The sequence below is a fragment of the Aedes aegypti genome, unplaced genomic scaffold (genome assembly GCF_002204515.2).
Source record: "Aedes aegypti strain LVP_AGWG unplaced genomic scaffold, AaegL5.0 Primary Assembly AGWG_AaegL5_hic_scaff_5_PBJ_arrow, whole genome shotgun sequence".
Classification (NCBI taxonomy): domain Eukaryota; kingdom Metazoa; phylum Arthropoda; class Insecta; order Diptera; family Culicidae; genus Aedes; species Aedes aegypti.
The window spans coordinates 224,136-241,490 of record NW_018736280.1 but is presented as its reverse complement, the minus strand read 5'-3'; the positions used below and the strand labels follow the sequence as shown (position 1 = coordinate 241,490).

Sequence of the window (17,355 nt, the reverse complement as noted above, 5' to 3'; positions counted from 1 at the left end):
GTTTAAAATGCTCAATTTACATGCTCACTAGCGCCACCTAGCGGCGAAATCGCGAACTAAACTGATCGCTTTCCGGATGTCCTTGAACCCCTGAGCAACTTTGCCGAAGACCCGAACTTTCTATCTCTTATGGATCACAAGCTAGAACTAGTTTAAAATGCTCAATTTACATGCTCACTAGCGCCACCTAGCGGCGAAGTCGCGAACTAAACTGTTCCTTTTCCGGATGTCCTTGAACCCCTGAGCAACTTTGCCGAAGACCCGAACTTTCTATCTCTTATGGATCACAAGCTAGAACTAGTTCAAAATGCTCAATTTTACATGCTCACTAGCGCCACCTAGCGGCAAAATTGCGAACTAAACTGTTCGCTTTCCGGATGTCCTTGATCCCCTGAACAACTTTGCTGAAGATCGCTTCTTTGCAAGTCGTAAGGATCTCGAGATATAGCAATGTGAAATCACCTGATTTAAGGTGATGCTAAACTTTTCAGGGTGATTCAATATTCAGCTGAGTGTTGCAATACTTATTTTAGTGAGTCCGTATTTATGACGGGTAGTGTTGGGGGGGTAGTTGGATAGTTGGATAGTTGGATGGATGGGTGGACGGCTGGATTGCGCACGCGAACGATCATGTCGCTCGGAAGGATGGGAATGGGAAACAAGCAAGACTAGCGAAGTGGTGCGTGTGGGCAAATTGGGGTGGTTGTTAGCTTGGTATTGGAGGCCGATATACTTGCGGCGGCTCGAGACAATACGGAAACTTCGCGTTGGCGCGAACAGTATGTTTTGGACATAAAACGGAAATGTCCCCAAATAGGCCCTCTTGAAACCTGTGCCAGGGTCTGGAGTGGCCACATCTGTTTGTACCGGAGTTTTTCTTCTTTTATTGACATGTTCTCCCGAATTCACGAATTCTAATTGTATTGCTCTAGAGTGGCCAAATCTTCGTTTATCGACAAGTTCTCTCGAATTCATGAAGATTGAGACGTCGCACGGTATGTTTCCGACAATAAATGGAAATGTCCTCAAAGAGGCCCTGGCGGAACCTGTGTCAAGTGCTCTGGAGTAGCCAAATCTATTGAAATTTAGTTTATTTTTCCTTTATTGACATGTATGTTAATACAATGTTAATAACGGTATGTTTTTGACATGAAACGGAAATGTCACCAAATTGGTTCTGGCTTAACCGACTACGATGTTCCGGAACGGTCCACTTATTCAAATTATGTTGAAATGATGACAATCGATCATTATCTCACGTTTCACATAAAAACTTTAGCGTTGTAGCTGAAATAAATAAAAAAAAATCACATTTCCCGAATTTGGCACCCTCGTGACCCCAGTACAATCCGGAATATCTCCGGCATGGTTCCGAATAAAGAATTGTCCATTTATGACAAATAACTGAAACCTTTTTAAAGTAAACTGAGGGTAGTTTCAAAAAAATCGAATGGAAATTGACGAAATAGCAGCTGTTTGAAAATGCCTTGTCGGAGGCCGGTAACGTAAAGGTTAACTAACTACACTTGATAAACGAATTATATAATAGGCAATTTTTATTTTCATTTTAGGTACATCTGGTATGGAAATGATGATCAATATCCTAGCATTAGAAGCATACGCTATCCAAAACTAAATTCACCTAATCCTGGCGTGATGGTACACGTAGTAAACTTAAGCATTTTGAAAGTCATATCTCAAAAAACTATTACAATTCCTTCCCACATAAGCAAGGAGAGCTATGTGGGTGGAATGATTTGGATCTCAGCCTATGAGCTTTCTGTTACCTTCACCAATCGAGAGCAAAATGTGTCCTATATCTTGCTGTGTGCGGCTCCAAATTTTAATTGTTCAGAGGTGAGTGTATTAGAGTAAACATATTTCCATCATTTCTTTTATTCCTTTATTAGTATAATTTCAAACATTACATTAATTTCTTATATCCAAACAGGTAAAAAAATATATGCTTAATAGCGTAAAAGTCATACTAAAACCACAAACAATCAGACGTCCCACTCTTATCATTATCCATCGACCACCTTTCCAACGGTCGATTCAAATATATGTTAGGTGGTCAATAGGGTCCTAAAATGTTTAATGAAATCTTGTTTTTATTTATTGTATTTTTTGGTTAAATCCAGAATGCGATCGCAGCTCTGTTTGGAGCTGCGAACTTATTTACACAGTGAGAGAAAATCGCTCAGAACAAAGTCTAAAAACTCTCTTGATTTCTAACACCACATGCAGCAAAATAAATGAGACTTCACAAAGATTATCAATACTCCTTGCTAAATTAGAGTAATGCACATCATAATTGATCAAAATAAAACAGTTTTCAGTGAAATTTCGACGTCAGAAATATTAATTTCACAAGCTGCATAACATTTCATTGAAGTTCGTCAATAATGACTTAGTGTGTAAGAGGTCAATTTAGCCGCTCATTTACATCTGTGGAAGCCAAGGGTGGAACTGGCGGCTCTTTATTGCTACCCCGACGTGTCGCTGGTTCTAAAATGTAAACAACCATACAAAATAACGACCAAACAATGGTGACGGCGTAATCAATTTTCTCGCAAACATCTTTTTTGGGAATTTTGCAGAATTTTCTGATTAAATTGCCAACAGCGCACTGCAGTAGCACGTAGCAAATAACTGCTTGCAAACAATTTCTTTCAAGCGCATTGATTACCTGTAATTTTGCGAAGAATGATTTTTACTTTTTCGCGTTAAGCCTTAAAACTGGTTCAGGACTTAGGTTGGCGGCTTTTCAATTTTACTCCCAGTTGACAGCCGCCCTCCACCCTTGGTGGAAGCCGCCCGAAGTCGTCACAGCCGCCGTCCCATTGTTTCGACTTTGACATTAGCTTCGCAGGTGCGATTACGGTTTAGTGCTGCGAAGTCAATAATAATACGAAAGAGCATGTTACTGCAACTACTTCAGTAATTTTTCTCGCTCAAATAACGGCTATATTATATTTAAACTTTAATTTCAAAAATGGATCCATGAATGAATCTTGACACTTTTGATCATGTTCGACGTTTGCTTAGTCGACAAAAACACCAAAGGGCTTTTAGTTTTAACACTGGGGTTGTTCCTACCTGACATTTCGGAAGAGACACGCAAAACAAAATACATCCAAAATTTGAGTTAATGCCAAGGGGTGTGACAAAATCTTAAAAAACATAAAACAATGTTTTTTGGACTTAAACAAACGAAAAACATTAAAAAGTTGAGTAAACATGTGTTTTTGGCCAAAACTTAAGCGTTTGGCACTAAAATTGGGACAGTGCTTTAGGACCCTATTCACCCCCTACAGTGCTCACTTCGTTTTCGTTCCCATTTGACGCTTCCAAACTACCGCCGGCCCATCGGCCAACAATACCAATTTTTGCATTGGGTGCACATGTCATCGTGACTATGATTTTGATCGTGATTTGTTCAAGTGCTAAGTGTCCGAAACATTAATCATTAAGTTGATCAACCTCAGCTCTGCAATATTATACTTCAACCTCAACAATAAAACAAGGCTTCATTCACATATTTCATAACGCCGAAAATGACCATTTTGGATACCCACCCACCCCTTTGTAACGTTTTTTGTATGAATATTTCACAAATTTTGTATGAGCTGTAACATCACGACGACACCCACCCACCCCATTCAGCGTTATGAAATTTGTGAATGGGCCCCAAAATTGTGAATCATATTGATTGGTGCACCATATGCATTATGAATTGACAATAACATTGAATCTTGATTAATATATTGTTCAAATCGCACCTCGCGGCAATGAATATTGGGCGGTATGAATAAAAAGCGTTGAACTTTACTACATGTAGCCTCTACTCAAAAACAAAATACACAAAGTTTACTACACTTTTCGTATGAACAAAAACCTTTCGAACATGTACAGTCGAATTTCGTGCGTTGCACTATGTTTAATTGCACTTCGTTTTAATTGGGCTCCCGTTAGGTGGGCTTTAGCACATCTAAAACGAAGACAAGTGTCACTTTCTGAAATAAAACGAATTTTGTCAATGTTGGTACCTCTGATTTTCTTTTGTTCTAGAGAAATTGACAGCTCAAAACTCAGCCCGATTAGTGAAAGTCTTTCACTAGGTGGGCTACAGCTTTATGCAACGAGCGAAAGTTGACTGTAGTATTGTGGTTTTCTTTGATAGATGGATTATTGGGAAAGTTGTGTATCGCACTTCGAAGATCACCAAGCAATGGTTTTCCCAATAATCCATTTATCAAAGCAAAGCACAATATTTGTTTCACGAAAACTTGCTTGTAAAACATTTGTAAAAGTATGTCAGCCACTTGAAATAGGCTTGTTTGATTTTTATTAATTGTGGCAATGATGCAGTCAAGTGCAAATCTGCATTTGGATAGAAAAACCAGTGTAATTTGTCGCGTAAATGTACATTTGAAGAACTTTGGGTATGGATCCATTTGCATGGAAACATATTTCGAACCACTGCTTGGTGACCTTCGAAGTGCGATACACAACTTTCCCAATAATCCATTTATCAAAGCAAAGCACAATAATTGATTGATAGACCCTTGCTTCTTCATATTCTAAATATAAGATTAACTCAATAATTATATTTTTTTTCTTTGTGTATTCTACAGATTTTTAGTGAACGTGCAACTGAAAATGGATGGGCTCTGATTGCTGAAGCCCCTTATTTCATAAAAACAGAAAGAAAGTTTGGGTTTAATGCGACGCTTGCAACTCTTTCACATGAAAAACAGGAAGATATTTTCATGCTGAAACGCTTGAGTGTACGAGTTGGTCCATATAGCTATTTTAGACATATCGCACTTATTCCATTAGACACAAAAATACCGATTATATTGACTATCGGTCCATTCGAAGTGACTGAAATCATAGGATATGACACGGTTAATGAGTGCGTTTACTACATGGCCGCCCCAGAGCGCAAACCAGGCCAACGACATTTATATAAGGTTGACTTGACGTTGAATCAGAACACCGAACACATTAGCATGAAAGCTAAAAGCGTGACATCTCTTTGTATTTCATGTGATATTAATGTTGGTCAAAACAAATCATCTAACAATACGAGCTATATGAGAGTTGATAAAGCTTTTAGTTCAAATTGCATGTTCAATAAAATATTCTTCAATTCAGATTATTCTTATTACGTTCAAGAATGTATTGGTCCAGACTCACCGGCGTCATATATAGTTAACACAACTTCAGGAAAAATGATTTTCATTTTGGATAACGGGGACTATCTTAAAAGTTTGTTATTTGAGGTTGCTAAGCCACAAATCATGACTTTCAGCGTTCAAATAAGGTACGATTTCCACGCTCAAGTTAGAATGTACCTGCCACCAGGCATCGAAGAAGATGATGATGTACAGCTCCCACTTATATTGCATGTGTATGTATGAATGACATATATATATATATATATATTTAAAATATTCCAACAGGCTAACAAACATTGTTTTAGCGATGCTTCTCCAGAATCTCAATTGGTTTCAGACAGATATAAAATAGATTGGAATTGGTATATATGCAGCTTTCAGTCTTACATTATTGCTCAAATCGATGCCAGAGGATCCGGATTTCAAGGAGAAAGTCTAAAAACGCAAATACGAGGAAAAGTTGGTATTGAAGTCGAAGATCAGCTATCTGTCTTAACGTAAGTATTCATACATATTAGCGCAAAATTGTGTAGCTTTTTTTTAACTTTTCAACACAAGTGCTACTGGCAGTAGAAGGCAAGCTTTTGAATTCAGCCAACATAGCTAGAGTGCCAATAAACAAGAGTGACGTCATGTTCCAGTTTTGGCAGGTCTTCTGCTCGATTGGAACGCTGATTTCTATATGGAAATTATAGTTTGCCGCTGTTTCAATTTTGACATTGACGCCTCTCTTATTTAAATCCACTCTGGCATAGCGAAGCATTATAAAACTCCTTGATTTAAACCAGCACACCACACTCATTAAGTTATACACTGCTTTGCGTTGAAAAAACGGATTAACCAACGTGTGACGTTTGATGTTTTGACTAAGTTTGCCGCGTCGCAACTCGCTTCGCTATAGTGCGCATCTCCACCGTGTGCATCATGCGCACTAAATATTAGCTGTGTGGTTATTTATAATATTTTCACCAAAATGGTTTTGATCAGAGAATAAATATGATTATACTAGAGAAGCGCGGAGAACATTTTGAATTTGGTTATAAACAATGATCATCAATAATTGAGGAGATTCGAAAAATATTATGGTGGTGTAGGAACTTGATTATATATAATCATAAGAATAGGTAGATGTTTTGTTCCAGTGTAATTACGCTCCCGACCCGGCCCGGCTCCCGGCAATGTGAAGAGGCTGTTAAATGTGTATGAGGGATTCGAGAAAAACCGTTGTGTAAATAATAAAGACGTGTTTGAGTGCAGCCAGAGGCGCGTCCACGTTCGCAACCATAGGTAGGACAAGTGTTGGCAAATATTTTTGCACAGTGAGCAAAGAAAAATTTTAACCCTGGACTGGAAAATAAAGTTTCTATATTTGAAGGACTCGCAAAGGATGTAAGTGACATTTTGGTCGGTTTTGAGTTGAGTGGAAATTGTTCTGATTTCAAGCATTCTAACAATATTATCAGGTGATTTTTTCGTTCAATAAAAAAGCAATACAATTCTTAGAAGACCGGATACTTTTTGATACAATACCTAATAGGAGCCAGGAGACATGAGTTTGATTCTTCATAATATCAGAGCAGGCATTTGTCTAATATTAAATACTTTTTTAAGAATTCCTAGTGACATTACGACAAGTATTACTGTATGTGTTTTCTCATGATTTTCACTAGAAATTTCATCAAAAAATTTTTCAGGTATTTGCCCAAATGTTCAGATATTACTCCGAAAATTTCTAAAGAAATTTATTTAGTGATTATTTTGCAATGAATTTCTCCACAAATTTTCCTAGGGATTTTCTTCAAGGATTTTATTTGGGATATCTCAAGAATTCAATATGGATCTCCCAAAGGGAACCGCACAAATGGAAATTCTTTGAAGATTATTTCAGAAATCAACTGAATTCCTCCAAAATTTCTTTGAGATATTTTTCAAGAAAGTCCTAACTCCTCCAAGAGATTCAATCAATAACTTCACCATAATCTATAAACGATTTCACCTGGGGATTACCCTAAAGATACCTTCAGCAATTGGTCCAGAGATTCCATCGAGGATTTCTAAAGAAATTCCTCCCCTAATTATTTGAGATTTTCTCAAGTAAAGGCTGGTTTGTTGATGACAAGAAACGTAATCGCTTATCTGATGACAAGAAAAGTAACCGCTTATCTCGATTTGCTTCCAAATATGTTCAAGAGAATCACATTTCTTTGATCGCTGTACGCAGAAGAAATTTCATTTCAAATAGGCCTCTCTGGAAAAAAATCTTGACCCATTCAGTCAATGGATTTCTTTACTTTTCTTGAGCAAAACAGCATACTTAGCTAAACCCTTGAAAGTTTTTTTTTTTTCAAGAATTCTTCGAGGAATGTCCTTCTGGAAAATAAATCCGTGTGGTATTTTAAAAGAAAATCCTAGGCTAACCTCTGGTAAAACAGGGGTAAGTTTAAAAGTCACCCTTAATCAACAAGGTTCTTTGAAATAACTTTTGAGCTCTTGAGGAAGTTGAGGAAGGATTCCTTGATAATTTGCCGAGATAATCGAAAAACATTGGACGGAATCTCTATAGAAATTTTTGAAGAAATAATCGGAGGAAAAATTTGAAAAATTGCTGTTGCATAAACTGATGGGAAAACTGAAACAAATTTTTGTGGATTGCATTTTTTCGATTTATGAGAGAAAATGTGGATGAATTCTTGAAGGAATTTGCATGAACAGGCGGAGGAATTCTTGCAGGGTTTCTTGAAAAAAAGAACCCTTGAGCTATTGTTTTCAAACACTCTGGACTAAATCTTCATGAATTTCCTAGAAAGTAATTCTGTAGAAATCTTTGGAAGATCTCCTAGAGTAACAACTGGTAAATTCGGTTGAAGGATTAGTGTAAAAATATCTTGAGAAAATTCTAGAACAGTTTAGGAAAAAAATCAAAATAATACCTGAGGAAATTGCTAATTACTAGAGATGGTCGGGTTCGGGTTTGATAAATGTGAAACCCGACCATCTCTACTAATTACTATGGAGTTCTAATGGATTTCCTTGATCAAATTCTAGAGAAATTCTTTTTACCATTTTTTGAAAAATCGCTGGGAGAATTTCTGGGAGAATCGGTAGAGGAATTTCTGGAGAGATCCCTGTAGAAAACCCTGAAAGTATACTTTTTTTTTCACTAGTTCGTTTATTTGGGGCTCAAATGCGTGTAACGCTTTACGGAGCCGAAGTTCATTTTTGTACTATTTACAATTTGTTTACTTTTTCATTGCCAAAGTTAGTATGGGATGGAGCCAGAATACTCGTGGCAACTCGAGGTTAATGGTCACAATTTTGAAAGGGAAGGACATGGTAAGGATTGGGTTTAGGGTTCTCTGCAGCTCATCCGGGAGGTATAGCGTGGTAGCTCTATTATCGTGTCATGGCGTTGGTACCAATTTCTTGCCGGTATTCGTCTGCCGGATGGCCAGGATCCTCAATCCAACACAAAAGGGACAACACAGAAGAGAAAAAAAAAAACTGGAGAAGAGAACACAAGAGAATTAAACTTTTATACAAGACAAGCGAAGGAAATCGTAAATTGCGACCATATAAATGAAATCGCGGGTGCCCAACACATCTCTAACTGGAACATAGGGTTGTCTACCTCGGGCCGCAAGGGTATCCAAAAGTTGCGCTCTGGAGGCGTCCATATCCGGGCACTGCCAAACTACGTGATCGATGTCGTCATAACCGGAACCACACCTATTACAAATATTGCTCAGCGCGAGGTTAATCCTGTGTAGATGTGCATCTAGCGAGTAATGGTTGGACATAAGTCTTGACATCACGCGAATGAAATCTCGACTTACGTCCAAACCTTTCCACCAGGCTCGCAAGGAAACTCTAGGAATTATGGAATGTAACCACCGTCCCAGTTGGCCATTTAGCCAATCGCTTTGCCAACCGTGAAGAGAACTTTGACGTACTAAATGAAAAAATTCATCGTGTGAAATTCGTCTATCATAAATCTCACCTTCCTCAGCGCCCACCTTTGCGAGAGAGTCCGCCTTCTCATTACCATAAATTAGGCAATGTGAGGGGACCCATACAAAGGTAATCTTATATGATCTTTCGACCAGTGCACACATCTGCTCTCTTATTTTTGTAAGAAAGTAAGATGCATGCTTTACAGGTTTCATCGATCGGAGTGCCTCAATAGAACTGAGGCTATCCGAGAAGATGAAGAAGTGGTCTGCGGGCATGTTTGAGATCATCCCCAAAACGAAGTTGATTGCTGCCAGCTCAGCAACATAAACCGTGCAAGGTTCCTGAAGTTTTCGGAAGGCGGAAGAGTTTTCATTGAAGACACCGAAGCCAGTGGATCCATTTATACGGGACCCGTCAGTGAAATATCTCCTGTAGGAATCGACATTCTGGTACTTTGCGTTAAAAATACGTGGGATAGTAATACACCGAAGTTGATCTGGAATTCCATGAATAGCTTGTTTCATGGACAGATCATATTCAACAGAGGAATTGTCATTGGTGAAGCGTACACGTGGGGGGTTATAACATGGAAGGCTAATGTCAGATGACATGTAGTAGAGATAAACTCTCATGAATTTTGACTGAGCATTCAGTTTGAGCAATTCTTCGAAATTTTCGATAACGAGTGTGTTGTTCACTCCACAATTCTTAGCGAGAGCTCCCAGAATCGGTTCTGTAGCGGTTAAACCCCTGCCAGAACCTCTAGGCTCGCATTATGCGTTGAGTGCATACACCCTAAGGCGATACGCAAACAACGATATTGAATTCGTTCCAATTTAATCAGGTGGCAGTTTGCTGCTGAGAGAAAACAGAAAGAGCCATACTCTAGAACAGATAAAATAGTTGTTTTATAGAGTTTTATGAGGTCTTCCGGGTGAGCACCCCACCATGTTCCGGTAATTGTTCGTAGAAAATTGATCCTTTGTTGGCATTTTTCCGTTAAATGCCTAATATGAGTTCGCCAAGTGCCTTTTGAATCAAACCAGACCCCAAGGTATTTTGAAGTCAAAGACTGGTCGATGTCTGTTCCCAAAAGCTTAAGCTTTAGTTGGGCAGGATTCCGCTTCCTAGAAAATACAACCAGTTGAGTTTTTTGCGGAGCAAACTCGATCCCTAAGCTTCTAGCCCAAGTAGATAGATTATCAAGGGAATTTTGCAATGGTCTTTGCAGAATTTCTGCTCGTGGCCCCTTCATAGAGACCACAGCATCATCTGCAAGTTGTCTAAGCGTGCATGGTTCTTCCAAACAGTTGTCAATATCTTTAACATAAAAATTATAAAGCAAGGGACTTAGACATGAGCCTTGGGGAAGACCCATATAGCTAATTCTGAAAGTTGTCAGTTGACCGAGAGTGAAGCTCATGTGTTTTTCTGACAACAAATTGTACAAGAAATTATTCAACATTCCAGGTAGTCCACTATTGTGCAGGCTTTCTGACAATATTTCTATGGAAACTGAATCAAAAGCGCCCTTAATGTCCAAGAAAACCGAAGCCAATTGCTCCTTGTCAGCAAAGGCTAGTTGAATATCTGATGAAAGCAACGCTAGACAATCGTTTGTTCCTTTGCCCTTGCGAAAGCCAAATTGTGTACTGGAAAGCATGTTGTTTGATTCGACCCAGTGATCGAGTCGGGATAGGATCATTTTTTCTAACAATTTCCTTAAACATGATAACATAGCGATCGGGCGGTACGAATTATGATCAGACGCTGGTTTCCCAGGCTTTTGAATAGCTATTACTTTGACCTGTCTCCATTCAGGTGGAACAATGTTGTGCTCCATGAATGAGTTGAACAGGTCAAGCAACCGTCTTTTAGCGATATCAGGGAGATTTTTAAGAATATTGAACTTAATCATATCGCATCCCGGAGAGGAGTTGTTTGATGAAAGAAGAGCCATAGAAAATTCCAGCATAGTGAATGGTCTGTCCAACGCATCGTCTCTCTGGGTTTCCCAGATTGGCGGTTGAGCTGGAACTGAATCTGGACAGACCTTTTTTGCGAAGTTGAATATCCAACGATTGGAGTATTCGTCACTCTCATTTGAGGATGAGCGGTTTCGCATGTTGCGAGCCACTCTCCAAAGCGTCGTCATTGAAGTTTCTCGTGAGAGGCCATCGATGAAACGTCGCCAATAGCTACGCTTCTTCGCTTTAATAAGATTCTTCAGTCTTTTTTCGAGCTTCGAGTACTCTAAATAAAGTTCTGAGGTACCATATCTACGAAAAGCTTTAAAGGCATTAGATTTTTCTCGATACAACTGAGTGCATTCATCATCCCAACCAGGTGTGGCTGGTCGTCTTTTGAAGGATGCACTTGGAACTCGTTGCTTTTGGGATTCTAATGCACTTTTATAAATCAATTCTGTTAGGAATCGATACTCATCCAACGGTGGGAGAGTGTTGAATGATTCGATACCAAAAGTTACCGCTGATGCTAATTTTTGCCATTCGATATTCCTAGTGAGGTCAAAAGGAACCTGAATTGACTGTTCTGACCTTTCAAAATTATTTCTGATAGAAGTTATTATGGGCAAGTGATCACTACCATGGGGGTCATCGATCACCTTCCACATGCAATCGAATGATAGTGAACTTGATCCCAAAGACAGGTCAAGACGGCTTTCTTTGCCGTCGGATGAAATACGTGTCACTTCACCTGTGTTCAAAATGTTCAAGTTGAAATCGTCGCATAAGTCATAGAAAATAGCCGCTCTATAATCGTCATAAGATTCGCCCCATCCAGTACCATGTGAGTTCATATCACCCAGTATTAAAACTGGAGATGAAAGCATGGAGACTGCATTCCAAAGATGACGGCGGTTTATTGAAACTCTTGGAGGAATATAAACAGAAGCTACGCAAAGATCTTTACCCTTTACGTTTATTTGGCAAGCAGCGATTTCTATGCCTGAATGAGTCGGGATGGGGATTCTGTAGAATGAATGGCACTTTTTGATCCCTAAAAGCACACCCCCGTAATTATCATCCCGATCCTGGCGTATAATGTTAAAATCGTAGAAGTTAAGATCATCTTCAGAAGAAAGCCATGTTTCACAGAGTGCAAATATATCACAATCGGAATTGTGAAGCAAAAATTTAAATGTGGCTAATTTAGGTTTTAGACTATGACAGTTCCACTGTAGCACAGTGATCATATCTTGTACCACACTTGATGAATTAGCCATCGAAAGATATGATCGAAGCAAGGAGGGGCCACGAGGTAGTCAATTCCCTGAGATATTCTTCTATTGCGGGGAGAAAAAGATCGAGTATGCCTCTGAATGAGTCTGAAACTCCGAGAGCATTACATATGCGATCCACAAGGGCCGTAAAAGTTATCAGTCCTCGCTTAGCCCGGGGGGTTTTCGAGGAAGAGCGAGGGACTTCAGTAGCATTTCTTTTGCTTTCTTGTCTAGAGCTTCTTTTCGAAGTGTATTTTATCTGTGGAGGCGGGGGCGGCAGATCTTTGCTGCAACACGGAACGGAAGCATCAGAGACCTGTTTCTTCGGGATTTTCAAATTTGCCCCACCTCCTTTGGAATTAGGCAAACTTCTAAGGGAAGATTTCAATACCTTACGGCGCAGTCCCGGAGAAGATGGAGACTTCCTTTTTCCGGGTGCGTGTACCTCCGAAGAATCTCCCCCATCGGTTTCGTCGTCGTTCGCTTCATCGGAAGACAACTCTTGAAAAGAGTTACCAACTGGGATGGCTGATGAAGACTCTTTTGCAGGCGGATTTAAAGCTTTCACCATTTCCGCATACGTCTTCTTGGAGCGCTTCACAATGGAGCGACTCTCATTTCGAATGCGCCTTTTGTATGCCGGGCATTTCTGCAAGTCATGAAGATCCTCACGACAGTAGCTGCATTTTTCAGCTTCCTGTGCGCAATCATCTTCCAAGTGAGCTTGGTTGCATTTGCCACAACGGGGCTTGTTGTCACAAAAGCTAGCACTATGACCAAGCTGCTTGCAGTTGGTACAATTGAAAACCTTCGGCACGTAAAGACGCACTGGGTAAAAAACACTATCGATGCAAACAAATTTTGGGAGGACGGAACCAGGGAAAGTCACTCGAAACGAGGCTGACGGTGAAAACACTTTCTTATTTCCTTCCATGGAAGCTGATTGTAATTGTTTACAATCCAGTATAGCCACATCAGGAATGGACCGGTTCTCAAAAACGCCTTTGCCTGTCTTAATGTCTTCACAGGTCAGACTCGCGTCGATAATTTTCCCTTCCACCTCAACCTCTCTGGCCAAAATATACACATAATATTCCACAGTAAAAGCCTCATGCTGAGCAATCTCATTCGCTGCTTTGTAACTAGGTGCAGTTACACGCAGCTTGGATTGCTTCACTTGGTGAATAACGGTCTCAGGATATTTACGCGTCAGCTCTCTAGAAATCGAGAGCACATTCAAAATCTTGTTTTTGCGCCGGAAATAGACAACCCAAGGGCCAGCCGAAGACGGTTGATAAAACCGCGTTCGAGCAACGAGATCTTTAGGAGGCGTATCGCCTCCATCCGATTCGTCCATGCGGGATAAAAATCAACCGCAACCAAATAAGAAAAAAAAAACAAAAAAAAAATATATGCAGAAAAAAAAATAACCTATCAGTGAACTATTTTGTACACACTTCCCCTGTACGGGCAAAACTTGCACCGGGAGAGATACAGAAGTGAAGCGAAAAACAACCTTGAACTCAACGCTATTTGTTCGGAGATGCGAAAGCAATTCTATAGATGTATACAATAGATACTTATCCGTTCCCGTTCGATAACCGCACAGCAGCTGGTCTTCTATACTGTAGGTAGGCAGAAAAAACGTATCGCCGTTCTTACTGCTGATTTATACGGGGGAACCAATCACCGGGGGATGAAGGTGACAATGTTTTATTGTGGCACGATACCAGTTGACCCTTGTCAATCTGGTTCGCTTCCTTCACGATGCGCGGTTTAAAGCACTACGGTACAATACTGCACTGGTAAAAACCACACGGGCGGTGGAAGAAAAAACCAAAAAAACTACCGACTGCCAAAAACTGAACTGGCTTGTTCAAGCGCACAGCAAGGAATGACTGAAAGTATACTAAATACAATTTCCATGAGAAACTTTTATGTATATATAAGTTAGTTTTCAATCTTACTGCTGTTTTTTTTTTTAGTTGAATCGTGGGTAGGACAATCCTTTGACTGTCTTACCCAGGTTTTTTCGTGCGTAGTACATGTCCTACCTGTCCTACCCACTTCCCGCGCCACTGAGTGCAGCGAAAGTTGTGATTCCAATTATTTGATCAAATCGTTGGCCGATTCTGTTTCTCCGTATTTCTGCTGTTCCGCTCCGGATACGACTCTACAAACTGGCGACGAAACCACAATAACCAAAAACGTGAGCTTACGTAAAAAATAACGAAAATAATGCCAGAACTGGGAGAGTTCACTTCGAGAAGATGCTTAAATGCGGAGTTTTATGAGAAAGAACCAGTAGGACTGGTAGGGTTCACTGAAGTTGAAAAAAAAACTGTCTTCTGGCAGTGCCCGGGCTGGGAGAGTCACTCTCAGGTTACTGTAAGAAAAAAAAAAACGGGCCGGGAGAGTATTTGTATTTTATTAATAAAACGCAAACCTGGTGGATTAACCTTTTGTCAGGTCAAGGAAAAAAAAATGAAAAACTTATTAGAAAAGTTGCACATGTGGAAACTAATTAAACAAACAATGAACGATTTAAAATTATTGAAGCTAGTTTACATTATTTCTTAGTGCTGCTTTAAATTTTGATGATGTGTTTAGTTGTTTTGTTCCTAATGGTAGTTGATTCCAACTGATGACTCCAGCAATGAGTACGCTTTTCCTCATCGAACTGGTGTGTTGAGGGATAACGAATGCGCGTGTCCTTTCTTGGCGGCATCGTTGGAGATGTTTTTGCAAATAACTGGGTAGGGTTTGGTCGAATCCTTGCCGCATGAAACAGCATATTCTGTGGTGGAAGTTGGTTGCGAGGTCGTGTCCAAGAATCGTGTTTACAACATGGGCTGTCGAATCAATGCGCCTCATGTTATATACAAAATGCACCGCTGCTTTGAAACAACGGTGCAGTTGATCTTTTAGTGCAGCTGATAGTCCTGGTGAATATACTACATCGCCGTACGTAAAGAAGGGTACGATCACCGATTGCACCAGCTTCTTTTTTGTGGAAACGGATAGCACCGGGGAGAATCTTCTAAAGGTGCGTAACATATTGAACACTTTGCTGGTGACATAATTCACTTGATTGGTTCATTTGAAAGATCTGTCGATCCGCAATCCAAGATTCACCAATGGTAGTTGATTCCAACTGATGACTCCAGCAATGAGTACGCTTTTCCTCATCGAACTGGTGTGTTGAGGGATAACGAATGCGCGTGTCCTTTCTTGGCGGCATCGTTGGAGATGTTTTTGCAAATAACTGGGTAGGGTTTGGTCGAATCCTTGCCGCATGAAACAGCATATTCTGTGGTGGAAGTTGGTTGCGAGGTCGTGTCCAAGAATCGTGTTTACAACATGGGCTGTCGAATCAATGCGCCTCATTTTATATACAAAATGCACCGCTGCTTTGAAACAACGGTGCAGTTGATCTTTTAGTGCAGCTGAATGTCCTGGTGAATATACTACATCGCCGTACGTAAAGAAGGGTACGATCACCGATTGCACCAGCTTCTTTTTTGTGGAAACGGATAGCACCGGGGAGAATCTTCTAAAGGTGCGTAACGTATTGAACACTTTGCTGGTGACATCATTCACTTGATTGGTTCATTTGAAAGATCTGTCGATCCGCAATCCAAGATTCACCACGTAGTCCGAAAACTCAATCTTCTCTCCGCAGAACACTATGTCAGTGATAGGCAGAACAGGATCACCCTTGCAGAAAACGATGGCCTGTGTCTTCTGTGGATTTGGAAACAAGCGATTGGAATTTGATGGGATATGGCAATGTCTCACCCCTTACTACGTCTTTTAGTTTTGACATTCTTACCCCTAATTTTTTTTGGCCCTTCTGGCAGCACTGTTCATGTTTATGTTTTTAAAGAAGACGAAAACAACAAAGTTATTTTTAGCCTTTAGTGAATTCGATACCGCCATTGAATGTAAATATAGTTCGTCCTTGCTCGTACACTCAGGAAAATGGACTATCGATAAAAATTCGCCACAAGAAATCGGGTTGAAATTCATAAATTTGCCTTATGGAACCAGAATTTGAAAACAAAAAACGTTAACGCGGCAACCTGGAATCGAACCAAGAACCTCGCGATCGAAAGGCCCGAGCGTACACCACGCGCCTATCGACGGCTTGATGTGGAGTGATGCTTAAACGATACATAAAGCGTTCGTATTGCAATAATTGTTCCAAGGCAAAATGTATGAAATTCGATAGTCCAGTTCGCTGCGTGTAAAAGTATCGCGGCGTTTATTTCGTTTTATTTCATCCTTCCAAGAGCAGTACGTATGTGTCCGCTTGTGCTCTGTGAGAACTCTGCTTGCCAACACGTTATTGGCCTAGAGCGAAGTCCGGAAGGTTAAAATAGTGAGAAAAGTGATCCCGCGCAACGGCTTGTTTTTTCCCTCGTCGTGAGTGTGCCTCTTGTGTGTGAAGATGGCTGATTTGGGCAAACTTTCGTTTACGTGGCTAAACAACACCAACTGGCAAAGTTGGAAATTCCGTATGGAAATGTTGTTGATGCGGGAAGAACTATGGTATGTGATTACCGAAGTTAAGCCGGAGCCGGTGACTGCACAGTGGACGAAATACGAACAAAAAGCCCGTGAAACTATCGGCTTGTGTGTGAAAGATAGTCAGTTTAGCCTGGTAAAAAGTGCCACAACCGCGAAAGAATTTTGGGATCAATTGCGCGCTTACCACGAAAAGTCGACGATGACTTCCCGAGTGTCTCTGCTGAAGAAACTGTGTTCGTTGAACTTGTGCGAGGGTGGTGATATGGAGAAACACCTCCTAGAAATTTAAGAACTGTACGATCGGTTGTCGACGACCGGTATAGACTTGGAAGAGTCACTTCGGATTGCCATGATTCTTCGAAGTTTGCCGGACTCCTATGGCGGGCTAGTGACAACCTTGGAGGGTCGGCCGGATGCCGACTTAACCATGCAATTGGTGAAGACGAA

At 40.4% G+C, this 17,355-nt stretch overlaps 1 protein-coding gene across 7 annotated transcripts in view; it reads left to right on the top strand.

Annotated features, from left to right (window-relative positions):
* Positions 1-17,355, top strand: part of LOC5565467 (dipeptidyl aminopeptidase-like protein 6) — a 546,556-nt gene that overhangs the window by 331,397 nt on the left and 197,804 nt on the right. For 5 of the 7 annotated variants that reach the window (XM_021857015.1, XM_021857012.1, XM_021857013.1 and 2 more), the window contains 3 exons: positions 1,572-1,857; positions 4,638-5,416; positions 5,489-5,680. In XM_021857015.1, the coding sequence (XP_021712707.1) occupies positions 1,572-1,857; positions 4,638-5,416; positions 5,489-5,680 (1,257 nt within the window). Of the gene's footprint in view, positions 1-1,571; positions 1,858-4,637; positions 5,417-5,468; positions 5,681-17,355 lie in introns of those variants that run through there. The other 2 variants (XR_002503132.1, XR_002503133.1) reach the window with 2 other exon arrangements.